We start from the raw sequence: 27,629 nt of genomic DNA, 5'->3' as shown, positions 1-27,629 counted from the left end.
ATAAAACCAGATGAAGATAATATAGATAATGGAGCTGTTCATAAAACCAGATGAAGATAATGTAGATAATGGAGCTGTTCATAAAACCAGATGAAGATAATATAGATAATGGAGCTGTTCATAAAACCAGATGGAGATAATATAGATAATGAAGCTGTTCATAAAACCAGATGGAGATAATATAGATAATGGAGCTGTCCATAAAACCAGATGGAGATAATATAGATAATGGAGCTGTCCATAAAACCAGATGGAGATAATATAGATAATGGAGCTGTCCATAAAACCAGATGAAGATAATATAGATAATGGAGCTGTCCATAAAACCAGATATAGATAATATAAATAATGGAGCTGTCCATAAAACCAGATATAGATAATGGAGCTGTCCATAAAACCAGATGGAGATAATGGAGCTGTCCATAATACCAGATGGAGATAATGGAGCTGTCCATAATATATTCTCTGAGAACTAACACTCAACAAAATAATAAAAGCTGGACATTCGGGGAGAAATTACAGGAACAATTTAGCATTATTGATATTGTTTATGTTTGAGCAGAATAACACATTAGCCATGGAAAAAATGCATAGAATTGCATGAAATTCCCTTTAAAACTGTAAACATTTCTCTCAGCTCCATGGAGAAATGTGTGTAGAATTGTTGTGAAAATGCATACATTTCTCTACATCGCCAAGATGAGGCTTGATTTTTCTCTCTGATGCCAAAAGGCGGGCCTTTTAAAATGTTACTTCCCAGGGTCCACTATGGGCCCTGGTCAAAAGAAGTGCACAACGTAGGGAATAGGGTGCCATTTTGGGAGGCAGTCTGTCTGGTAACATAATGACAGCTGTATTAACCAGTTGGGAGGCAGTCTGGTAACATAATGACAGCCGTATTAACCAGTTGCGAGGCAGTCTGGTAACATAATGACAGCTGTATTAACCAGTTGGGAGGCAGTCTGGTAACATAATGACAGCTGTATTAACCAGAGCAGTTGGGAGGCAGTCTGGTAACATAATGACAGCTGTATTAACCAGTTGGGAGGCAGTCTGGTAACATAATGACAGCTGTATTAACCAGTAGGGAGGCAGTCTGGTAACATAATGACAGCTGTATTAACCAGAGCAGTTGGGAGGCAGTCTGGTAACATAATGACAGCTGTATTAACCAGTTGCGAGGCAGTCTGGTAACAATGACAGCTGTATTAACCAGTTGGGAGGCAGTCTGGTAACATAATGACAGCTGTATTAACCAGAGCAGTTGGGAGGCAGTCTGGTAACATAATGACAGCTGTATTAATCAGTTGGGAGGCAGTCTGGTAACATAATGACAGCTGTATTAACCAGTTGGGAGGCAGTCTGGTAACATAATGACAGCTGTATTAACCAGTTGGGAGGCAGTCTGGTAACATAATGACAGCTGTATTAACCAGTTGGGAGGCAGTCTGGTAACATAATGACAGCTGTATTAACCAGAGCAGTTGGGAGGCAGTCTGGTAACATAATGACAGACATAGACCAAGGAAGGGGCGTTTCTAGACCGAGGGAGGGGGTTGAGTGAGGGGGGGGGTGAGTGAGGGAGGGGAGGGGGATTTCTCGTGCCACACATCATCGCAAATCTGTTTGAAACGTAATTTTTTTTTTTTTATAGCATGTAGAAATGTGGTGTTGTCACGTATGTAGACACTGCTATTGTGCTGGAGATAATTAACATGACCGTGAAGTGGTGGAATTGCCCTTTCAACATCAATAGAAGTTTAGACTGGAACAGCATCTTGGTATGTTCTTGGCCATTGTGACAGCATGGCTGTTCTTGAATCCAAAACTGCTCCCTGTGGACCTGGTCAAAACTAGTGCACTATATAGGGAATAGGGTGCCATGGGGCTCTGGTCAAAACTAGTGCACTATATAGGGAATAGGGTGCTATTTGGGAAGAACGATGCGACTTTCAGCTGCAGCAGACTTGACTGTTTTGATGTGTGAAATTATTTTAGGCACTTTGTGACTGTCGGCCAACAGACCAGCTGTCTTTAGTCGGCCAATAGACCAGCTGTCTTTAGTCGGCCAACAGACCAGCTGTCTTTATTCAGCCAACAGACCAGCTGTCTTTAGTCGGCCAACAGACCAGCTGTCTTTAGTCGGCCAACAGACCAGCTGTCTTTAGTCGGCCAATAGACCAGCTGTCTTTAGTCGGCCAATAGACCAGCTGTCTTTAGTCGGCCAATAGACCAGCTGTCTTTAGTCGGCCAACAGACCAGCTGTCTTTAGTCGGCCAATAGACCAGCTGTCTTTAGTCGGCCAATAGACCAGCTGTCTTTAGTCGGCCAACAGACCAGCTGTCTTTAGTCGGCCAACAGACCAGCTGTCTTTAGTCGGCCAATAGACCAGCTGTCTTTAGTCGGCCAATAGACCAGCTGTCTTTAGTCGGCCAATAGACCAGCTGTCTTTAGTCGGCCAACAGACCAGCTGTCTTTAGTCGGCCAATAGACCAGCTGTCTTTAGTCGGCCAATAGACCAGCTGTCTTTAGTCGGCCAACAGACCAGCTGTCTTTAGTCGGCCAACAGACCAGCTGTCTTTAGTCGGCCAATAGACCAGCTGTCTTTAGTCGGCCAACAGACCAGCTGTCTTTAGTCGGCCAACAGACCAGCTGTCTTTATTCAGCCAACAGACCAGCTGTCTTTAGTCGGCCAACAGACCAGCTGTCTTTATTCAGCCAACAGACCAGCTGTCTTTAGTCGGCCAACAGACCAGCTGTCTTTATTCAGCCAACAGACAAGCTGTCTTTAGTCGGCCAACAGACCAGCTGTCTTTAGTCGGCCAACAGACCAGCTGTCTTTATTCGGCCAACAGACCAGCTGTCTTTAGTCGGCCAACAGACCAGCTGTCTTTAGTCGGCCAACAGACCAGCTGTCTTTAGTCGGCCAACAGACCAGCTGTCTTTAGTCGGCCAACAGACCAGCTGTCTTTAGTCGGCCAACAGACCAGCTGTCTTTAGTCGGCCAACAGACCAGCTGTCTTTAGTCGGCCAACAGACCAGCTGTCTTTAGTCGGCCAACAGACCAGCTGTCTTTAGTCGGCCAACAGACCAGCTGTCTTTAGTCGGCCAACAGACCAGCTGTCTTTAGTCGGCCAACAGACCAGCTGTCTTTAGTCGGCCAACAGACCAGCTGTCTTAAGTCGGCCAACACTTTAGTCGGCCAACAGACCAGCTGTCTTTAGTCGGCCAACAGACCAGCTGTCTTTAGTCGGCCAACAGACCAGCTGTCTTTAGTCGGCCAACAGACCAGCTGTCTTTAGTCGGCCAACATAATGCATGTAAATAGAGGAGGATGATCCATTCTGTGTATTTGCCAACAGTTCTTCACTGTGAACTTTCCTTTTATGACTTTAAATGATGCTGTGGCTTGTTATTTTTCCTTCACTATGCAATGTGAAAAGTTTTGTTTTCCCTTCTGTCATATTATTAGTTACATTTCTGACATATTTGATATGTATCTGTGTGTTGAATAATAAAAGGTTTATTCATTACAGGATCTCTCACTGGTCTTCATTTGTATTTGACAGAACAATTCAAATGTAGTATATTGTCCAAAAGGCGTTTCTCAAGCAATCATAACTCATTACGATTTGTATTCTCTCAAGTCTCCATAACTTGTAGTAACCAACAACAGGATGAACCTGACAACCCCCTCCCCTCACCTCTTTATCACAGCTGATGCAGGAACAGCCCTGGGCATTGAGATGTAGAATAATGGTACAGTGAACTGATTCTGGGTCGTCTGATATCACAGGACAAACAGGTGTTGTTTCTGTAGCCTGAGTGCCAGTCTATTTCTGCCGTCATGTCAACTCCTTGGCCTGTTTCTGCCGTCAGGTCAACTCCTTGGTCTGTTTCTGCCGTCATGTCAACTCCTTGGTCTGTTTCTGCCGTCATGTCAACTCCTTGGCCTGTTTCTGCCGTCAGGCCAACTCCTTGGTCTGTTTCTGCCGTCATGTCAACTCCTTGGTCTGTTTCTGCCGTCATGTCAACTCCTTGGCCTGTTTCTGCCGTCAGGCCAACTCCTTGGTCTGTTTCTGCCGTCATGTCAACTCCTTGGCCTGTTTCTGCCGTCAGGCCAACTCCTTGGTCTGTTTCTGCCGTCATGTCAACTCCTTGGCCTGTTTCTGCCGTCAGGCCAACTCCTTGGCCTGTTTCTGCCGTCATGTCAACTCCTTGGCCTGTTTCTGCCGTCATGTCAACTCCTTGGCCTGTTTCTGCCGTCATGTCAACTCCTTGGCCTGTTTCTGCCGTCAGGCCAACTCCTTGGTCTGTTTCTGCCGTCAGGCCAACTCCTTGGTCTGTTTCTGCCGTCAGGCCAACTCCTTGGTCTGTTTCTGCCGTCAGGCCAACTCCTTGGTCTGTTTCTGCCGTCAGGCCAACTCCTTGGCCTGTTTCTGCCGTCAGGTCAACTCCTTGGCCTGTTTCTGCCGTCAGGCCAACTCCCTGGCCTGTTTCTGCCGTCAGGCCAACTCCCTGGCCTGTTTCTGCCGTCAGGCCAACTCCCTGGCCTGTTTCTGCCGTCAGGCCAACTCCTTGGCCTGTTTCTGCCGTCAGGCCAACTCCTTGTTATGCCAATTGGCTTGACAATGACTGCAATGGAGTACTAGATCACACACAGATCTGGGACCAGGCTAGCTTTTCCCTTAACTGTAAATATTTGTTTGCAAAATGTCTATTTTGGTCAGGGGGCATCTGAGCTGAATCAACTCTTAAAGATGAGCTGATGGTGCCATGACGGAGGGCGACGCAGGAACTGTTTTCATCTTTCTGTCTCGGGAATAGGACACTCCTGACCTGTAAAACAACCAGAAATCGAGCTGAGTAACAGCACCTCAAATGTTGTACTGGTTGAGCTCCTCTTCCTCTTTATAGAATATTATCTCAACAGTATTGTGGAGCTCCTGTTCCTCTTTATAGAATATTATCTCAACAGTATTGTGGAGCTCCTGTTCCTCTTTATAGAATATTATCTCAACAGTATTGTGGAGCTCCTGTTCCTCTTTATAGAATATTATCTCAACAGTATTGTGGAGCTCCTGTTCCTCTTTATAGAATATTATCTCAACAGTATTGTGGAGCTCCTGTTCCTCTTTATAGAATATTATCTCAACAGTATTGTGGAGCTCCTGTTCCTCTTTATAGAATATTATCTCAACAGTATTGTGGAGCTCCTCTTCCTCTTTACAGAATATTATCTCAACAGTATTGTGGAGCTCCTCTTCCTCTTTATAGAATATTATCTCAACAGTATTGTGGAGCTCCTCTTCCTCTTTATAGAATATTATCTCAACAGTATTGTGGAGCTCCTGTTCCTCTTTATAGAATATTATCTCAACAGTATTGTGGAGCTCCTGTTCCTCTTTATAGAATATTATCTCAACAGTATTGTGGAGCTCCTCTTCCTCTTTATAGAATATTATCTCAACAGTATTGTGGAGCTCCTCTTCCTCTTTATAGAATATTATCTCAACAGTATTGTGGAGCTCCTCTTCCTCTTTATAGAATATTATCTCAACAGTATTGTGGAGCTCCTGTTCCTCTTTATAGAATATTATCTCAACAGTATTGTGGAGCTCCTCTTCCTCTTATAGAATATTATCTCAACAGTATTGTGGAGCTCCTGTTCCTCTTTATAGAATATTATCTCAATAGTATTGTGGAGCTCCTCTTCCTCTTATAGAATATTATCTCAACAGTATTGTGGAGCTCCTCTTCCTCTTTATAGAATATTATCTCAACAGTATTGTGGAGCTCCTCTTCCTCTTATAGAATATTATCTCAACAGTATTGTGGAGCTCCTCTTCCTCTTATAGAATATTATCTCAACAGTATTGTGGAGCTCCTCTTCCTCTTATAGAATATTATCTCAACAGTATTGTGGAGCTCCTCTTCCTCATATAGAATATTATCTCAACAGTATTGTGGAGCTCCTCTTCCTCTTATAGAATATTATCTCCACAGTATTGTGGAGCTCCTCTTCCTCTTATAGAATATTATCTCAACAGTATTGTGGAGCTCCTCTTCCTCTTATAGAATATTATCTCAACAGTATTGTGGAGCTCCTCTTCCTCTTATAGAATATTATCTCCACAGTATTGTGGAGCTCCTCTTCCTCTTATAGAATATTATCTCCACAGTATTGTGGAGCTCCTCTTCCTCTTATAGAATATTATCTCCACAGTATTGTGGAGCTCCTCTTCCTCTTATAGAATATTATCTCAACAGTATTGTGGAGCTCCTCTTCCTCTTTATAGAATATTATCTCAACAGTATTGTGGAGCTCCTCTTCCTCTTATAGAATATTATCTCAACAGTATTGTGGAGCTCCTGTTCCTCTTATAGAATATTATCTCAACAGTATTGTGGAGCTCCTCTTCCTCTTATAGAATATTATCTCAACAGTATTGTGGAGCTCCTCTTCCTCTTATAGAATATTATCTCAACAGTATTGTGGAGCTCCTCTTCCTCTTATAGAATATTATCTCCACAGTATTGTGGAGCTCCTCTTCCTCTTATAGAATATTATCTCAACAGTATTGTGGAGCTCCTCTTCCTCTTGAAGAATATTATCTCCACAGTATTGTGGAGCTCCTCTTCCTCTTATAGAATATTATCTCAACAGTATTGTGGAGCTCCTCTTCCTCTTATAGAATATTATCTCAACAGTATTGTGGAGCTCCTCTTCCTCTTATAGAATATTATCTCCACAGTATTGTGGAGCTCCTCTTCCTCTTATAGAATATTATCTCAACAGTATTGTGGAGCTCCTCTTCCTCTTGTAGAATATTATCTCCACAGTATTGTGGAGCTCCTCTTCCTCTTGTAGAATATTATCTCAACAGTATTGTGGATCTCCTGTTCCTCTTATAGAATATTATCTACACAGTATTGTGGAGCTCCTGTTCCTCTTATAGAATATTATCTCCACAGTATTGTGGAGCTCCTCTTCCTCTTATAGAATATTATCTCCACAGTATTGTGGAGCTCCTCTTCCTCTTATAGAATATTATCTCAACAGTATTGTGGAGCTCCTCTTCCTCTTATAGAATATTATCTCAACAGTATTGTGGAGCTCCTCTTCCTCTTATAGAATATTATCTCAACAGTATTGTGGAGCTCCTGTTCCTCTTATAGAATATTATCTCAACAGTATTGTGGAGCTCCTGTTCCTCTTTATAGAATATTATCTCAACAGTATTGTGGAGCTCCTCTTCCTCTTATAGAATATTATCTCAACAGTATTGTGGAGCTCCTGTTCCTCTTATAGAATATTATCTCCACAGTATTGTGGAGCTCCTGTTCCTCTTATAGAATATTATCTCCACAGTATTGTGGAGCTCCTCTTCCTCTTATAGAATATCTCAACAGTATTGTGGAGCTCCTCTTCCTCTTATAGAATATTATCTCAACAGTATTGTGGAGCTCCTCTTCCTCTTATAGAATATTATCTCCACAGTATTGTGGAGCTCCTGTTCCTCTTATAGAATATTATCTCAACAGTATTGTGGAGCTCCTGTTCCTCTTTATAGAATATTATCTCAACAGTATTGTGGAGCTCCTCCTCCTCTTATAGAATATTATCTCAACAGTATTGTGGAGCTCCTCCTCCTCTTATAGAATATTATCTCAACAGTATTGTGGAGCTCCTCTTCCTCTTATAGAATATTATCTCAACAGTATTGTGGAGCTCCTCTTCCTCTTATAGAATATTATCTCAACAGTATTGTGGAGCTCCTCTTCCTCTTATAGAATATTATCTCCACAGTATTGTGGAGCTCCTCTTCCTCTTATAGAATATTATCTCAACAGTATTGTGGAGCTCCTCTTCCTCTTGTAGAATATTATCTCCACAGTATTGTGGAGCTCCTCTTCCTCTTATAGAATATTATCTCAACAGTATTGTGGATCTCCTGTTCCTCTTATAGAATATTATCTCCACAGTATTGTGGAGCTCCTGTTCCTCTTATAGAATATTATCTCCACAGTATTGTGGAGCTCCTCTTCCTCTTATATAATATTATCTCAACAGTATTGTGGAGCTCCTCTTCCTCTTATAGAATATTATCTCAACAGTATTGTGGAGCTCCTCTTCCTCTTATAGAATATTATCTCAACAGTATTGTGGAGCTCCTCTTCCTCTTATAGAATATTATCTCAACAGTATTGTGGAGCTCCTGTTCCTCTTATAGAATATTATCTCAACAGTATTGTGGAGCTCCTGTTCCTCTTTATAGAATATTATCTCAACAGTATTGTGGAGCTCCTCTTCCTCTTATAGAATATTATCTCAACAGTATTGTGGAGCTCCTCTTCCTCTTATAGAATATTATCTCAACAGTATTGTGGAGCTCCTGTTCCTCTTATAGAATATTATCTCCACAGTATTGTGGAGCTCCTCTTCCTCTTATAGAATATCTCAACAGTATTGTGGAGCTCCTCTTCCTCTTATAGAATATTATCTCAACAGTATTGTGGAGCTCCTCTTCCTCTTATAGAATATTATCTCCACAGTATTGTGGAGCTCCTGTTCCTCTTATAGAATATTATCTCAACAGTATTGTGGAGCTCCTGTTCCTCTTTATAGAATATTATCTCAACAGTATTGTGGAGCTCCTCCTCCTCTTATAGAATATTATCTCAACAGTATTGTGGAGCTCCTCCTCCTCTTATAGAATATTATCTCAACAGTATTGTGGAGCTCCTGTTCCTCTTTATAGAATATTATCTCCACAGTATTGTGGAGCTCCTGTTCCTCTTATAGAATATTATCTCAACAGTATTGTGGAGCTCCTGTTCCTCTTATAGAATATTATCTCATCAGTATTGTGGAGCTCCTGTTCCTCTTATAGAATATTATCTCAACAGTATTGTGGAGCTCCTCCTCCTCTTATAGAATATTATCTCAACAGTATTGTGGAGCTCCTGTTCCTCTTTATAGAATATTATCTCCACAGTATTGTGGAGCTCCTGTTCCTCTTATAGAATATTATCTCAACAGTATTGTGGAGCTCCTGTTCCTCTTATAGAATATTATCTCAACAGTATTGTGGAGCTCCTCCTCCTCTTATAGAATATTATCTCAACAGTATTGTGGAGCTCCTCTTCCTCTTGTAGAATATTATCTCCACAGTATTGTGGAGCTCCTCTTCCTCTTATAGAATATTATCTCAACAGTATTGTGGAGCTCCTCTTCCTCTTATAGAATATTATCTCAACAGTATTGTGGAGTTCCTCTTATAGAATATTATCTCAACAGTATTGTGGAGCTCCTGTTCCTCTTATAGAATATTATCTCAACAGTATTGTGGAGCTCCTCCTCCTCTTATAGAATATTATCTCAACAGTATTGTGGAGCTCCTGTTCCTCTTATAGAATATTATCTCAACAGTATTGTGGAGCTCCTCTTCCTCTTGTAGAATATTATCTCCACAGTATTGTGGAGCTCCTCTTCCTCTTATAGAATATTATCTCAACAGTATTGTGGAGCTCCTCTTCCTCTTATAGAATATTATCTCAACAGTATTGTGGAGCTCCTGTTCCTCTTATAGAATATTATCTCAACAGTATTGTGGAGCTCCTGTTCCTCTTATAGAATATTATCTCAACAGTATTGTGGAGCTCCTGTTCCTCTTTATAGAATATTATCTCCACAGTATTGTGGAGCTCCTGTTCCTCTTTATAGAATATTATCTCCACAGTATTGTGGAGCTCCTCTTCCTCTTATATAATATTATCTCAACAGTATTGTGGAGCTCCTGTTCCTCTTTATAGAATATTATCTCCACAGTATTGTGGAGCTCCTGTTCCTCTTTATAGAATATTATCTCCACAGTATTGTGGAGTTCCTGTTCCTCTTTATAGAATATTATCTCCACAGTATTGTGGAGCTCCTGTTCCTCTTATAGAATATTATCTCCACAGTATTGTGGAGCTCCTGTTCCTCTTTATAGAATATTATCTCCACAGTATTGTGGAGCTCCTGCACCTAAATATAAACAGTACTGGCACCTATTTCAGTCCAAGTCCAGCGCTGCCATTTACCTTATCCCTAACCTAATTTGAACCAATTCTGAAATGTAAATATTGGTTTGCAGGTCAGGAGTGTCCGTATAGCCTTTTCCGTCTGTCTCTGCAGCCGTCATGTTGAGGATATATGGATGAGTCTAAAATGGCGCCCTATTCCCTAATGGGCCCTGATCAAACGTACTTCACTATATAGGGAACAAGCTAGCATTTTGCCTGGAGCCTTTCTGTGGTGGTCCCCCCCCCCCCCCAGGTGATGACGTGTGTCCTCTGGGGGCTCAGCAGTGGGGTTTACCACCTCTGTCTGACGTGACACCACAGTTACCTGGTCATTCCATTCTGACACCAGATTGGGTAAGAGGTGTGAACGTTGTTCTTAGCGAAAAACAGAAATGAGACAAACAGAAATGAGATGTAGAGATTTGAGCAATGAATTGAGTGAGTAGACAATTCAGATCTTTGGATAGATCAGGGGAACAAACCAATCAGAACCATCCTAATGGATAGATCAGGGGAACAAGCCAATCAGAACCATCCTAATGGATAGATCAGGGGAACAAACCAATCAGAACCATCCTAATGGATAGATCAGGGGAACAAACCAATCAGAACCATCCTAATGGATAGATCAGGGGAACAAACCAATCAGAACCATCCTAATAGATAGATCAGGGGAACAAACCAATCAGAACCATCCTAATGGATAGATCAGGGGAACAAACCAATCAGAACCATCCTAATAGATAGATCAGGGGAACAAACCAATCAGAACCATCCTAATGGATAGATCAGGGGAACAAACCAATCAGAACCATCCTAATGGATAGATCAGGGGAACAAACCAATCAGAACCATCCTAATGGATAGATCAGGGGAACAAACCAATCAGAACCATCCTAATGGATAGATCAGGGGAACAAACCAATCAGAACCATCCTAATGGATAGATCAGGGGAACAAACCAATCAGAACCATCCTAATGGATAGATCAGGGGAACAAGCCAATCAGAACCATCTAATGGATAGATCAGGGGAACAAACCAATCAGAACCATCCTAATGGATAGATCAGGGGAACAAACCAATCAGAACCATCCTAATGGATAGATCAGGGGAACAAACCAATCAGAACCATCCTAATGGATAGATCAGGGGAACAAACCAATCAGAACCATCCTAATGGATAGATCAGGGGAACAAACCAATCAGAACCATCCTAATGGATAGATCAGGGGAACAAGCCAATCAGAACCATCCTAATGGATAGATCAGGGGAACAAGCCAATCAGAACCATCCTAATGGATAGATCAGGGGAACAAGCCAATCAGAACCATCCTAATGGATAGATCAGGGGAACAAACCAATCAGAACCATCCTAATGGATAGATCAGGGGAACAAGCCAATCAGAACCATCCTAATGGATAGATCAGGGGAACAAGCCAATCAGAACCATCTAATGGATAGATCAGGGGAACAAACCAATCAGAACCATCCTAATGGATAGATCAGGGGAACAAGCCAATCAGAACCATCTAATGGATAGATCAGGGGAACAAACCAATCAGAACCATCCTAATGGATAGATCAGGGGAACAAGCCAATCAGAACCATCTAATGGATAGATCAGGGGAACAAACCAATCAGAACCATCCTAATGGATAGATCAGGGGAACAAACCAATCAGAACCATCCTAATAGATAGATCAGGGGAACAAGCCAATCAGAACCATCTAATGGATAGATCAGGGGAACAAACCAATCAGAACCATCCTAATGGATAGATCAGGGGAACAAGCCAATCAGAACCATCCTAATGGATAGATCAGGGGAACAAGCCAATCGGAACCATCCTAATGGATAGATCAGGGGAACAAGCCAATCAGAACCATCCTAATAGATAGATCAGGGGAACAAGCCAATCAGAACCATCTAATGGATAGATCAGGGGAACAAACCAATCAGAACCATCCTAATGGATAGATCAGGGGAACAAGCCAATCAGAACCATCCTAATAGATAGATCAGGGGAACAAGCCAATCAGAACCATCTAATGGATAGATCAGGGGAACAAACCAATCAGAACCATCTAATGGATAGATCAGGGGAACAAGCCAATCAGAACCATCCTAATGGATAGATCAGGGGAACAAGCCAATCAGAACCATCTAATGGATAGATCAGGGGAACAAACCAATCAGAACCATCCTAATGGATAGATCAGGGGAACAAACCAATCAGAACCATCTAATGGATAGATCAGGGGAACAAACCAATCAGAACCATCCTAATGGATAGATCAGGGGAACAAGCCAATCAGAACCATCCTAATGGATAGATCAGGGGAACAAGCCAATCAGAACCATCCTAATGGATAGATCAGGGGAACAAACCAATCAGAACCATCCTAATGGATAGATCAGGGGAACAAACCAATCAGAACCATCCTAATGGATAGATCAGGGGAACAAGCCAATCAGAACCATCCTAATGGATAGATCAGGGGAACAAGCCAATCAGAACCATCCTAATGGATAGATCAGGGGAACAAGCCAATCAGAGCCATCCTAATGGATAGATCAGGGGAACAAGCCAATCAGAACCATCCTAATGGATAGATCAGGGGAACAAGCCAATCAGAACCATCCTAATGGATAGATCAGGGGAACAAACCAATCGGAACCATCCTAATGGATAGATCAGGGGAACAAGCCAATCGGAACCATCCTAATGGATAGATCAGGGGAACAAGCCAATCGGAACCATCCTAATGGATAGATCAGGGGAACAAGCCAATCAGAACCATCCTAATGGATAGATCAGGGGAACAAGCCAATCAGAACCATCTAATGGATAGATCAGGGGAACAAACCAATCAGAACCATCTAATGGATAGATCAGGGGAACAAGCCAATCAGAACCATCCTAATGGATAGATCAGGGGAACAAGCCAATCAGAACCATCCTAATGGATAGATCAGGGGAACAAGCCAATCAGAACCATCCTAATGGATAGATCAGGGGAACAAACCAATCAGAACCATCCTAATGGATAGATCAGGGGAACAAGCCAATCAGAACCATCTAATGGATAGATCAGGGGAACAAACCAATCAGAACCATCCTAATGGATAGATCAGGGGAACAAACCAATCAGAACCATCCTAATGGATAGATCAGGGGAACAAACCAATCAGAACCATCCTAATGGATAGATCAGGGGAACAAGACCAATCAGAACCATCTAATCCCTAAATAAACACCCAGTATATAACACAAAGACATTGACTGTCCACTTCTGGAAATGTTTGATTCATAGTTTCTTGAATGATTTTGCAAGCATCTAATTTTGCCCACTGCCCGCCCTTTTCCCCTGCTCTCTCGCTCAGTGGTTCGGGTCAGAAGCCCTCTGCCCCTCCCCTCCCAGCACAATAAATAATGTGGCATGGAGCTCAGGCCTTTTGTGTCCACGCAGATTCTTTCTGCTGTATGTTTCCGCTGGGGGTAGGCAGAAACCAGGGCGTTTTATCCGAATAACACAGAGTCTTGTTGGGGCTCTGATAAAGGGCAGCATTGTATGGTAATAGTTTATATAAGACCATATGACCGCTGGGCTGCGCTGGGCTCTGCTACGGTGCAGGGTAGAGGCTAGTGTCGCGGGAATGATTAGCATTTTACCAACGCATCGTGTTCACAAGCCAAGAGCCTTCTGGTTCGATTATAAAATAAACCCATTTAATTTAACCCTTCTTTGTACACATTTTGTGTACCACCACAGCTGAAGGTAAAATGCCTCATATCTCTGATTCTCTTTATTAACCATTTGGATGATGATGATGATGATGTGTTGAGATTCATGAGGAAAAGAAAAGAGGGACTGACTGTTGAGGTGTTCTGGAGTTCTCTGAGAATTCCAGACTAGATTCTAGAATGGTTCTGCAGAAAGAGAGTAGTTACTGACATGAAACATCTGTTCACTGGAATACAATAACTTCTCTTGGTTTGATCTGGGTGTATTTTATGATTGGTATAGTTTAAAGATTGTTTCGAGATTGGCTATAGTTCTTCAGTTACAGGAGAGGTCTTAGACAGTGTCTGTCTGAAGTTAGTTGTAAGATTCTTCTAGTGAGATGGATGCTTTGAGTCGTTGCTTGGAGAATATATCTTGGCCTGTCTGTCTGGTGCAGCCGTGTCCGTCTGTCTGAAGGTCAGGTTACGGTCAGTCAGTATTAATACTTGTTGAATGGATCACATGTCTCCGTTATCGTTTCGCTATTGGCTATCGGAGCGTTATGTGGCGTGACGTTGCGCCCGTATTAGGCCATCGCCCCAAGGTTCTTAAAGCACAGGCCAGGGATAGGCTGAGTCTTGTTTTGTCGTTGCTTTGACCCGACCGCTCCAGCGCCATGGCCAGGCTACACCTGACGGTGGTGGTTTACGGACCCGGTGCTGCCGACACCGCCGGCGGAGACTGGTAGGACCAACAGCTCAGGGAATACTGGGCTGCTTTCTAAATCACACCCTATTTAGTGGGCCCTGGTTGAAAGTAGTGCACTTTTAGAGGTGCAGACAAGGGTGTGTTAGGTTGGGGGTTGTTGACTATATAGAAGGTTCTGTTTTAGTCCACATTAGTACGTTTTGAGAATTGTTTTTCTGTCCAATGTGTCTGGTGTTTTAGGATTTCAGCTCAAGCATTTCTGATGATGGTTGGTTGGATACATACAGTACACCTGTGGGGTTCTTTAAGAACTCTTTCTTCCTCACTACAGGTTTGATTGATTGCCTTTTATTAAACGATCGACTCAGAGATTGTACAGTTTCAATGATTGTATCAATATCGTTACCAACATGTTATGTACTTTGATATTCCTTCGTTACATGTTTCCTTGACATGGTCATTCTTCCGAGGTGTGATCGAACGTCAGCTTGTATCAATACATTGTCAACATAAAGTTGTTCCCTAAGTCCTATATTCTTTTAAAGAACAGTTATTCTCCTGAGTGTGATCATCCGCTTGACATTTCTCTTTTCCAGACTGGGCTTGAGAAAAGCTTTTAGAGCTGAAACGTCAACATTAAACAGTCTGAACTATATCCCTTCTTGTTTCTCCTCTCCAGACCTGGAATCGAAAATGAACTGGGGGTCCTTTTACGCCGTAATCAGCGGCGTAAACAGGCATTCCACCGGCATTGGCCGCATCTGGTTGTCTGTCATCTTCATCTTCAGAATCATGGTCCTCGTGGTGGCGGCCGAGTCGGTCTGGGGTGACGAGAAGTCTGGCTTTACCTGCAACACCCAGCAGCCCGGCTGCAACTCTGTCTGCTATGACCAGTTCTTTCCCATCTCACACATCCGCCTGTGGGCCTTGCAACTCATCCTGGTGTCCACGCCTGCTCTCCTAGTGGCCATGCATGTAGCCCATCGCAGACACATCAACAAGAAGATCCTGAAGAAGTCCGGGCGCGTTTCCCCTAAGGAGCTGGAACAAATCAAGAATCAGAAGTTTGCGATCACAGGCGCCCTCTGGTGGACCTACATGATCAGTGTGCTGTTTAGGATCGTTCTGGAAGTCGGCTTCCTTTATATATTCTACCTGATCTACCCTGACTTCAAGATGTTCCGTCTGGTCAAGTGTGACTCGTACCCCTGTCCCAACACTGTGGACTGCTTCGTGTCGCGACCCACGGAGAAAACCATCTTCACCGTGTTCATGCTCTCCGTGTCGGGGGTGTGTGTTCTCCTCAACCTGGCCGAGGTGGCCTACCTGATTGGTCGAGCCTGTCTGAGGTGTATCCATGGTAACCAGGAAGAGACTAAGGTAGCAGGGATCGGTCAGAAACTGTCCTCCTACAAACAGAACGAAATCAACCAGATGATCGCTGACCAGTCGAAGTTCAAGTTCAACATGGGAGCTAGGAAAACCTCTATGGAGAAGGGAGAGAGGTGCTCTGCTTTCTGATAGGCTGCCCTGGAGGGAGAGAGGTGCTCTGCTTTCTGATAGGCTGCCCTGGAGGGAGAGAGGTGCTCTGCTTTCTGATAGGCTGCCTAGTCCTAGTTCCCACTCATTTTCACTGCTTCAAACTAAAGAACTAACCAGCTTGGAACCATACTGTATAGAAATCCTCATACAATAGCTCCATCTAGTCATAACGCCAATCATCATTTATTTCTTGCTCCATTTATTCTGGTGACTGGTGCTATGTTCTGGTAGGATATGAAGAAGAACAAACAGACCCAGACGGGCGGGGTATTGGATGGGCCCCCAAAAAATAAAACTAACCCGGACAAACTCAATGCTGGATTGGAGGGAGAACTTTGTTTCATCGTGATCGACACAGTCACTGTTTTGTCTCACAACCTCGGGGCAGGAACTGGTGGATAAAGGAACATTTGTTTCAGCACATGACTTGACAAACCCATTGTATTGGAACTCACTGAGTCTCCTACAGCGGGGAGACTACTCCTACAGCGGGGAGACTACTCCTACAGCGGGGAGACTACTCCTACAGTGGGGAGACTACTCCTACAGCGGGGAGACTACTCCTACAGCGGGGAGACTACTCCTACAGCGGGGAGACTACTCCTACAGTGGGGAGACTAATCCTACAGCGGGGAGACTACTCCTACAGTAAGGAGCAGCGGGGAGACTACTCCTACAGCGGGGAGACTACTCCTACAGTGGGGAGACTACTCCTACAGCGGGGAGACTACTCCTACAGCGGGGAGACTACTCCTACAGCGGGGAGACTACTCCTACAGCGGGGAGACTAATCCTACAGCGGGGAGACTACTCCTACAGTAAGGAGCAGCGGGGAGACTACTCCTACAGCGGGGAGACTACTCCTACAGCAGGAACGAATCACTCATTAAGACATTGAAGGTCTTTTTAATGGTGCACAGCAAACGATGGAGCTTTACTACATTGTTTTAGTACTATCGGTACCAAGAGGGTTAGCAGCAGCGACGTGGAGACCTGGATGTCCTAAAATGGATTACTGACAACTTCCATTAACCAGTACAAAAGGATATGTTCATATCCCACATTATTCTGTTATATATACATGATATGTTCATATCCCACATTAGTGTTACATGATATGTTCATATCCCACAGTGATTTATATATGACATGTTTATATCCCACATTACAGTATATACTGCAGTACTGACGATGGAGGTTCTTTACACAACAACATCCTTAGCTGCAAAGTAAACCTTATTTATTGAGGTTACTTCTCACAACCAAAGATCTGATAGTGGATTGATGGATACAAATCTTTGTTATTAATAGGCGTGGGTGTTTCTAGGCTCTCAGATGGTACTATAGAGTCTCATGGTGTTTCTAGGCTCTCAGATGGTACTATAGAGTCTCATGGTGTTTCTAGGCTCTCTGATGGTACTATATAGTCTGTCATGGTGTTGCTAGGCTCTCAGATGGTACTATAGAGTCTCATGGTGTTTCTAGGCTCTCTGGTACTATATAGTCTGTCATGGTGTTGCTAGGCTCTCAGATGGTACTATAGAGTCTCATGGTGTTTCTAGGCTCTCTGGTACTATATAGTCTGTCATGGTGTTGCTAGGCTCTCAGATGGTACTATAGAGTCTCATGGTGTTTCTAGGCTCTCTGGTACTATATAGTCTGTCATGGTGTTGCTAGGCTCTCAGATGGTACTATAGAGTCTCATGGTGTTTCTAGGCTCTCTGGTACTATATAGTCTGTCATGGTGTTGCTAGGCTCTCAGATGGTACTATAGTCTCATGGTGTTGCTAGGCTCTCAGAAGGTACTATATAGTCTCATGGTGTTTCTAGGCTCTCAGATGGTACTATATAGTCTCATGGTGTTTCTAGGCTCTCTGATGGTACTATATAGAATGTCGTGGTGTTTCTAGGCTCTCAGACGGTACTATATAGTCTCATGGTGTTTCTAGGCTCTCAGATGGTACTATATAGTCTCATGGTGTTGCTAGGCTCTCAGATGGTACTATATAGTCTCATGGTGTTGCTAGGCTCTCTGATGGTACTATATAGAATGTCATGGTGTTTCTAGGCTCTCAGACGGTACTATATAGTCTCATGGTGTTGCTAGGCTCTCAGATGGTACTATATTGTCTGTCATGGTGTTTCTAGGCTCTCAGATGGTACTATATAGTCTCATGGTGTTGCTAGGCTCTCAGATGGTACTATAGTCTCATGGTGTTGCTAGGCTCTCAGATGGTACTATAGTCTCATGGTGTTGCTAGGCTCTCAGATGGTACTATATAGTCTCATGGTGTTTCTAGGCTCTCAGATGGTACTATATAGTCTCATGGTGTTTCTAGGCTCTCTGTTTCTAGGCTCTCAGACGGTACTATATAGTCTCATGGTGTTGCTAGGCTCTCTGATGGTACTATATAGAATGTCATGGTGTTTCTAGGCTCTCAGACGGTACTATATAGTCTCATGGTGTTGCTAGGCTCTCTGATGGTACTATATAGAATGTCATGGTGTTTCTAGGCTCTCAGACGGTACTATATAGTCTCATGGTGTTGCTAGGCTCTCAGATGGTACTATAGTCTCATGGTGTTGCTAGGCTCTCAGATGGTACTATATAGTCTCATGGTGTTTCTAGGCTCTCAGATGGTACTATATAGTCTCATGGTGTTTCTAGGCTCACTGTTTCTAGGCTCTCAGACAGTACTATATAGTCTCATGGTGTTGCTAGGCTCTCTGATGGTACTATATAGAATGTCATGGTGTTTCTAGGCTCTCAAACGGTACTATATAGTCTCATGGTGTTTCTAGGCTCTCAATGGTACTATATAGTCTTATGATTTCGCTAGGCTCTCAATGGTACTATATAGTCTGTCAGTGTTTCTAGGCTCTGATGGTACTATATAGTCTGTCTTGGTGTTTAAAAAACTCTGACATGTTAATCACAGGTATCTCAACCCATTATTGTGGATCTGTCCAGAAATTGTGGCATTGTTGACAAGTCACATGATGTGCAGTGGAACCTATGAAGAGGCAAGAATGAATTATTTCAGGCTTGGGCGTTGCCAGGCAAAGTAGATTAACCATTAACCTCCTGGTTTTTGATTGGTTGAAAATAGGCTGTTGCCATTTTACATTTACCTACAGTAATTTTATTCCATTAAATCATTTTATTTGCATAATATATTTTATTTTACACATTTAATGAGAGGAAAGTTATTGTACTGTAATATAATCCTGCTCCATCTCCTCTCTCTCTTTTCCTGTTTTAGTTTCCAGTTCGTCCGTTTACAATTTAATCATACACATTGTTCTCATAGAAGGCTAAATACATTTGTTGTACAGTAAAATTATAAAGATAATTAATTGAACCTGTGCTTGTCATTCAGCTGGTCAACAGCTCTTTATTTCTGCTGTAGTTACAGTATTAATGTTCGTCTACCGTAGGTAAACCAAGTCTTTGGGTCACTTTCCTAAAATGTCCCTGTTTCCACAACTCCTAGTTGGAGGAATAGGAATTTCCTGCTTTGAATTTTGCTGGAATTTTGGGAAAGTTAACAGAATTTTGCAGCCCTAATCCAGTCCATGGTGTATATAAAGACAGGTTGTAACAGTGTATATATTATTGGAATAAAATACATAATGATTTGAACAACTCAAATGTGTTGACATGCTTTATAATGTTGACTGACGTGGCAGTGTCAGTAGCGGTATGTTATGGTTTCACGTCTTAGTGTACAGTAAATCCATGTTGATACCGTGTGTGTTAACCAGCACTCCCTATAGCAGCCTTCCTGGAGTTTGAGTCTTGTCATTCCTTCTGTTCCACTCCTGTCATTGGTGGCTTTAACATTCTTTGCCTGCCTGTCATTGGTGGCTTTAACATTCTTTGCCTGCCTGTCATTGGTGGCTTTAACATTCTTTGCCTGCCTGTCATTGGTGGCTTCAGGACCTAAATGGCTGCTCTTCTCCAAAGCTTTGTTCCAAATGTAGTGCACTACTTTTGACCAGGAGGCTCATAGGGCATAAGTATTTTTTTTAGCCAGTTGTATCAACTTCAAAACAGTCTGAATGACATTAATGAAGCCTATGGATTGAGTAGAATTTAATATAACTTTGGGCCAAGGATGCAAGTCATATATACATGTAGTTATTACCATGCATTGTGGCCTGTACATGTAATATATTCACTGATCATGTGATCTCTTCCTTGGCAAATAAAGGTACAGTTCAGGTATGAATGTCTTTGAGGTTATTCTTCAGTCATATCCAATACCAGGAGTATCAAATTCCAGTCTTTGAATGATGATGTGTCTGCTTGTATCACAATTCTACACTTCAACAGTGTTTACCAATCCTGCTCCTGGGACATCAATGGTTACACATTGTAACTAATAGGCTAGAAACAGGATTTAAATAGTTAAAAGGCTGATTTGTAATTCATATATACAGGAAAAACAGTACACTGCACTTCCTATGCATCATGTAAATGCTCTAAAACCGGCTCATCTCAACATTTAATGGCCTTCATCTGCATTGATCTGATAAACACAGGATAGGTGGAGTATTTCATCAAATGAGAGACTTAACTTCAACCAGTAGAGAATGTAAAATTCTTTATTGAAAAGCTCATTATCCAAGTGTTATAAATACAAGTTCAATCTGTACTTCATTATAAAAACAGAGGAAGAAAGAGGTGGCGGGAGGTGTAAAAGGGAAAACAGCATATGAATCACAGTGCTACCTAAATATTCTCAGTTCATCACAAAAGTATCTCTCGACAGCCCAAAGGTTATCTTAAAAGCGGGTGTGGTGGTGATGATAGAACTGGGAGTTGGCATCCTGAGTTGATCGACTGAGCAGTGCTAAGTTACTACTGCTACTGTTACTGCTAAGGCAAAAACAAAAATGTGCACTCCTTTTGAGACCCCAGGACTGAGAACCACTGCTCTTCATATGTAGACAGACTTTCATAGCTCTCTTTATCTGAGGACAGAAAACCTCACAAGAAACAGACTTCATTATAGTCAACTTACACCACACTGAATATTATGTTACTATTATCTCCGTCCTCACTTCTAGGGACAGGAACGACACACAAGTACCTGCCCTTTCCAGAATAGTCTCCTCTCTCACTGACAGTTGGGGCGGTTAGCTACAAATGCATCAAAATAGCTAGCTGCTGATACTTAATTAACTTAGCTAGCTAACATTATCTATACCATATGTGAAGTTGGCTAGATAGCTAATTAATTTAGCAGCTAATTTGAGTTAGCCTGCGCTGTAGCTATTTAGCTACAACATTTTTTTTTACATTTCTGAAATATATTTCCTTACTTGAATAGGTTCACCCAGCCATGTGGACATTTGGCAGCAAAGTTTGTCCCCAGGGCGTTTTAGAGGATATTACTATTGAACTATGTACCCATTTAATAACCAGACCGTCATACAAACTTGCTATGGTGAATTCCTAACGCACAACCGAAAATGTACCGCTATCTAGTGTACATGCACCGTTAGGCCTACTTGTAGCTAACATTTTGGTTAAATGTAGCTACTTCTGTGGCTTGAGACTGCTAGCTAACAATAAAACGGACAGGGAGTATGCCAAACCCCCCTATCCATGAATCTCTAGAGACATCCCTGATTTGAATGCAGCCTAATCCATGCTGTGTTCCGGTTATCTAGGGTTTGACGAGTCGCTAACTAACCGGCACCGAGGTTGACTGTACAACAACCTGTCATTTAGATAGCAGTCCACTGGGGGTCAGTGTTGTCTATATTTAATTCATAGTCCATTACAAGTCTGTGTCCCCAGGTGCAGTCAGATGAGGGTTTAGGCCAGGGGTGTCAAACATACGGCCCGCGGGCCGGAACCGGCCCCCAAGGAGGTTCGATCAGGCCCGCAGGATAATTTGAAAGTGGAAAAAATGCATAAAAGACATGGAATTAATATTTTTAATTCGCTGCAATTCATGGATTATCCGCTAAGGGGCGCACTCTTTCCATCAGAGTAGAAGACAAGCCGCATCACTGAGACAGACTGAAAACAGCAGACGGTATCAATGCGCCATCTGCTGCTTGTTACGACGTTGTTAATACCTTGGTCTCTACCTCTCCGCTACACCCTCATTAGCCAAAATGTCGTTATCCAAACGGAGAAAAGTAGATAAGGAGTGTAGAATTTTCAAAGAAAAATACAAGTCCAGACTAGACTAACACCTTTAAAATGCTGCCTTAGATACTGTTTGCATTGAAAGAATACAGCTCTGTGAAGATGAATCCTTACTGTGGTGATTTAAAAAAACACAAAAATTGTGTGATGGAATTCAAAAGTTCATACAACTCCATAAATTTTCAGTATGTATTGTATGTGTATGTATGTTTCATGTATGAAGTTTACAGATTTACAGGACAGGCGAACACTTTCTTCATTACACATTTAAAATCACTCTCCTTAGTTTGTAAGGTGTACGCAGGGATTACATTTAGATTTTATATGCGTATGTGTAAGTGGTTTAAAAATTCCTTTCTTTAAAAGTCTCATTTAATCTTAAAGTGCATTACTATATTTTTCAGTACCAATTAAAGTTTTGTGCCTTTGTACAATCAGTGGGATCAGTTGCAATGCATATTTGTGAATGATAAAAGTAAATTGCACATTTGTCTAAGGAAATATGAGGTGTTTCATGAAATGTTTTGTAAAAGGATAGTTCATTAAATTTCAATATTTTCCTAATGTTCTTGTGCTTCTTTACACCAAAACAAAGGAAAGACATGATATTTTGGTTATTTATAGCAGAGTATGGTATAATTTTAATGGTCCGGCCCACTTGACATCTCCCTAGGCCGTATGTGGCCCACGATGCGAAATGAGTTTGACACCCCTGGTTTAGGCTGACGGAGCGGCCATGGGCTGTGTGGTTGTATTGAGGTTGTGTCCCAAGGTCAAAACAAAAGGTTATTGGTCGCCTACACAGTTTAGCAGATGTTATAGCGCCTAACAATGCATTAAAAATGGCAAACTGGCACACAAATAATCCATAAAAAAAAACAAGAAGTGTCAGAACGAATCTAATTAACAACCCAAATAACAGTAATCCAAATGCAATCTACACTGGATTAATTTACACAAGATATACTATATATATATGTACAGCAGATATACTGATAATGATAGGTAGCCTAGTGGTTAGAGCGTTGGGCCAGTAACTGAAAGGCTGCTGGATCGAATCCCTGAGCTGATAAGGTAAAGATTTGTTGTTCTGCCCCTGAACAAGGCAGTTAACCCACTGTTCCCCGGTAGGATGTCATTATAAATAAGAATTTCTTCTTAACTGACTTGCCTAGTTAAATAAAAAATGATATGTAGAGCAGTATCCAATCAGATGTCGGTCACATACAGTGCCTTGGAAAAGTATTCACCCCCCTTGGTGTTTTTCCTATTTTGTTGCATTACAACTTGGGATTTTATGTAATGGACAAACACAAAATAGTCCAAATTGGTGAAGAGAAATGAAAAAAAAATAGCGTGTTTAAAATAACAACTGCAAAGTGGTGCGTGCGTACAGTTGAAGTCGGAAGTTTACACACACGTAGGTTGGAGTCATTAAAACTCGTTTTCAACCATTCCACACATTTCTGGTTAACAAACTATAGTTTTGGTAAGTCGGTTAGGACATCTACTTTGTGCATGACAAGTAATTTTCCCGACAATTGTTAACACAGAAAGGCCGCTCAGCAAGGAAGAAGCCACTGCTCCAAAACCGCCATAAAAAAGCCAGACTATGGTTTGCAACTGCACATGGGGACAAAGATTGTACTTTTTGGAGAAATGTCCTCTGGTCTGATGAAACAAAAATAGAACTGTTTGGCCATAATGACCATCGTTATGTTTGGAGGAAAAAGGGGGACGCTTGCAAGCCGAAGAACACCATCCCAATCGTGAAGCACAGGGGTGGCAGCATCATGTTGTGGGGGTGCTTTGCTTCAGGAGGGACTGGTGTACTTCACAAAATAGATGGCATCATGAGGGAGGGGAATTATGTGGATATATTGAAGCAACATCTCAAGACATCAGTCAGGAAGTTAAAGCTTGGTCACAAATGGGTCTTCCAAATGGACAATGACCAAGAATACTTTCAAAGTTGTGGCAAAATGGCTTAAGGACAACAAAGTCAAGGTATTGGAGTGGCCATCACAAAGCCCTGTCCTCAATCCTATAGAAAATTTGTGGGCAGAACTGAAAAAGCGTGTGCGAGCAAGGAGGCCTACAAACCTGACTCAGTTACACCAGCTCTGTCAGAAGGAATGGGCCAAAATTCACCCAACTTATTGTGGGAAGCTTGTGGAAGGCTACCTGAAAAGTTTGACCCAAGTTAAACAATTTAAAGGCAATGCTAGCAAGTATATGTAAACTTCTGACCCACTGGGAATGTGATGAAAGAAATAAAAGCTGAAATAATCAATCTACTATTATTCTGACATTTCACATTCTTAAAATAAATTGGTGATCCTAACTGACCTAAGACAGGGAATGTTTTACTAGGATTCAATATCAGGAATTGTGAAAAAATTTGTTTAAATGTATTTGTAAACTTCCAACTTCAACTGTATGTATGGGGAACAGAGGAAGGGGTAGACATGGAAAAAATTGGCAACCCCTACTATTTAACACAGAGTCCATATAACTTACTATATTGAACAAAATCAACATGCAACAATTTCACTGAGATACAGTTCATAGAAAGAACATCAATTTAAATAAATTAATTGGGCCCTAATCCATGGATTTCACTTGGCTGGGCAGGGGCACAGTCATGGGTGGACCTGGGAGGGCTTGGGCCCCCCACCAACCAGAGGATCTGCAGAGAAGAATGGGAGAAACTCCCCAAATACAGGTGTGCCAAGCTTGAAGCGTCATACCCAAGACTCGAGGCTGTAATCGCTGCCAAAGGTGTTTCAACAAAGTACTGAGTAAAGGGTTTGAATACTAAATGTGATTTCAGTTGTGTATTTTTTATGAATTAACATTTCTAAACCTGTTTTTGCATTGTCATTATGGGTGTTATGTCTAGATTGATGAGGGGGGAATCCATTTGAGTAAGGCTGTAACGTAACAAAATGTGTTAAAAGTCCCGGGGTCAGAATACTTTCCCAATGCCCTGTAGGCTAGCGGTCTGGATATAACAGGAAGTAACGGACATACACTCTATGAGGTTGTTCTGCAGCGGTGTACCGGTGAGCACCACTCTCCGGCGGGTCTTGATGGAGTTCATGGCTTTAGAGATGGCCGACGCCTCGTTCTTCAAGATGTGGCCCTCATCACAGATCACAAAGTCTGGGCCTGGGGAGGGAGTGAACACAGAGCAGAACCTCTTAACACTAGGGGTCAGACTTTTTTTTTATTTTTTTTTTAATAACGTTCCCAAGGTAAACGGACTATTTCTCAGGTCGAGATCGTAGAATTTACAGATTAGGATAGAAAACACTCCAAAGTTTCCAAAACTGTCAAAATATTGTCTGTGAGTATAACAAAACTGATTCTGCAGGCGAAAACCTGTGTTTCCTGGCCCGTCTTTCTTCCATTTAAAGGGGTATCAACCAGATTCCTTTTCCAATGGCTTCCTCAGGCTGTGACCAGGCTTTAGACATAGTTTCAGGCTTTTATTTTGAAAAATGAGCGAGATTTTTCAAAACTAGTCAAGTGTCCTCTGATTAGTTCCTGCGCGCGAGAGAGGTCGACATTTTCTTTTTCTCTCTTATTGAATAGGTTACGGTCCGGTCGAAATATTATCGATTATGTTTGTTAAAAACAACCTGAGGATTGATTATAAAAAACATTTGACATGTTTCTACGAACATTACGGATACTTTTTGGAATTTGTCGAACGGAACGAGGCTTTGGTTTTCTGAACATAACGCGCAACCCAAATGGCGTTTTTTATAAAAGTAATATTTATCGAACAAAAATAACATTTGTTGTGTAACTGGGAGTCTCGTGAGTGCAAAGATCCGAAGATTATCAAAGGTAAGCGATTAATTTTATTGCTTTTCTGACCAAGCTAATATAAGTTGTAAAGTCGTCTCAAATAACACTGTGAAGGACCTCGGCGTTACTCTTGACCCTGATCTCTCTTTTGACGAACATATCAAGACTGTTTCAAGGACAGCTTTTTTCCATCTACGTAACATTGCAAAAATCAGAAATTTTCTGTCCAAAAATGATGCAGAAAAATTAATCCATGCATTTGTTACTTCTAGGTTAGACTACTGCAATGCTCTACTTTCCGGCTACCCGGATAAAGCACTAAATAAACTTCAGTTAGTGCTAAATACGGCTGCTAGAATCCTGACTAGAACCAAGAAATTTTATCATATTACTCCAGTGCTAGCTTCCCTACACTGGCTTCCTGTTAAGGCAAGGGCTGATTTCAAGGTTTTACTGTTAACCTATAAAGCGTTACATGGGCTTGCTCCTACCTATCTTTCCGAGTTGGTCCTGCCGTACATACATACACGTACGCTACGGTCACAAGACGCAGGCCTCCTAATTGTCCCTAGAACAGCTGGAGGCAGGGCTTTCTCCTATAGATCTCCATTTTTATGGAACGGTCTGCCTACCCATGTGAGAGACGCAGACTCGGTCTCAACCTTTAAGTCTTTACTGAAGACTTATCTCTTCAGTAGGTCATATGATTGAGTGTAGTCTGGCCCAGGAGTGTGAAGGTGAACGGAAAGGCTCTGGAGCAACGAACCACCCTTGCTGTCTCTTCCTGGCCGGTTCCCCTCTCTCCACTGGGATTCTCTGCCTCTAACCCTATTACAGGGGCTGAGTCACTGGCTTACTGGTGCTCTTTCATGCCGTCCCTAGGAGGGGTGCGTCACTTGAGTGGGTTGAGTTACTGACGTGATCTTCCTGTCTGGGTTGGCGCCCCCCCTTGGTTTGTGCTGTGGTGGAGATGTTTGTGGGCTATACTCGGCCTTGTCTCAGGATTGTAAGTTGGTGGTTGAAGATATCCCTCTAGTGGTGCGGGGGCTGTGCATTGGCAAAGTGGGTGGGGTTATATCCTTCCTGTTTGGCCCTGTCCGGGGGTATCATCGGATGGGGCCACAGTGTCTCCTGACCCCTCCTGTCTCAGCCTCCAGTATTTATGCTGCAGTAGTTTATGTGTCGGGGGGCTAGGGTCAGTTGGTTATATCTGGAGTACTTCTCCTGTCTTATCCAGTGTCCTGTGTGAATTTAAGTATGCTCTCTCTAATTCTCTACTTCTCTCTTTCTTTCTCTCTCTCGGAGGACCTGAGCCCTAGGACCATACATCAGGACTACCGGGCATGATGACTCCTTGCTGTCCCCAGTCCACCTGGCCTTGCTGCTATTCCAGTTTCAACTGTTCTGCCTGCGGTTATGGAACCCCTACCTGTCCCAGACCTGCTGTTTTCAACTCTTAATGATCGGCTATGAAAAGCCAACTGACATTTATTCCTGATTATTATTTGACCATGCTTGTCACTTATGAACATTTTGAACATCTTGGCCATGTTCTGTTATAATCTCCACCCGGCACAGCCAGAAGAGGACTGGCCACCCC

General features: G+C 42.4%; 2 protein-coding genes across 9 annotated transcripts in view; one reads left to right on the top strand and one right to left on the bottom strand.

Moving 5' to 3' along the window:
- The window catches only part of LOC139581963 (uncharacterized), a 39,274-nt gene extending 18,999 nt beyond the window's left edge, over nt 1–20,275 (top strand). Inside the window, exons 10-12 of the mRNA XM_071412151.1 lie at nt 14,504–14,541; nt 15,185–17,413; nt 17,533–20,275. Of these exons, the coding sequence (XP_071268252.1) occupies nt 14,504–14,541; nt 15,185–16,026 (880 nt within the window). The 3' untranslated portion in view covers nt 16,027–17,413; nt 17,533–20,275. The remainder of the gene's footprint in view (nt 1–14,503; nt 14,542–15,184; nt 17,414–17,532) is intronic.
- Nucleotides 20,276–20,637: 362 nt separating this feature from the next.
- Nucleotides 20,638–27,629, bottom strand: part of LOC139581830 (transcriptional regulator ATRX-like) — a 41,387-nt gene continuing 34,395 nt past the window's right edge. For all 8 annotated transcript variants that reach the window (XM_071412035.1, XM_071412038.1, XM_071412039.1 and 5 more), the window contains one exon: nt 20,638–25,384. In XM_071412035.1, the coding sequence (XP_071268136.1) occupies nt 25,182–25,384 (203 nt within the window). In that variant the 3' untranslated portion in view covers nt 20,638–25,181. The remainder of the gene's footprint in view (nt 25,385–27,629) is intronic.

Source organism: Salvelinus alpinus, chromosome 7 (assembly GCF_045679555.1).
Source record: "Salvelinus alpinus chromosome 7, SLU_Salpinus.1, whole genome shotgun sequence".
NCBI classification, from domain to species: domain Eukaryota; kingdom Metazoa; phylum Chordata; class Actinopteri; order Salmoniformes; family Salmonidae; genus Salvelinus; species Salvelinus alpinus.
This window is presented reverse-complemented; position numbering and strand designations above follow the sequence as displayed.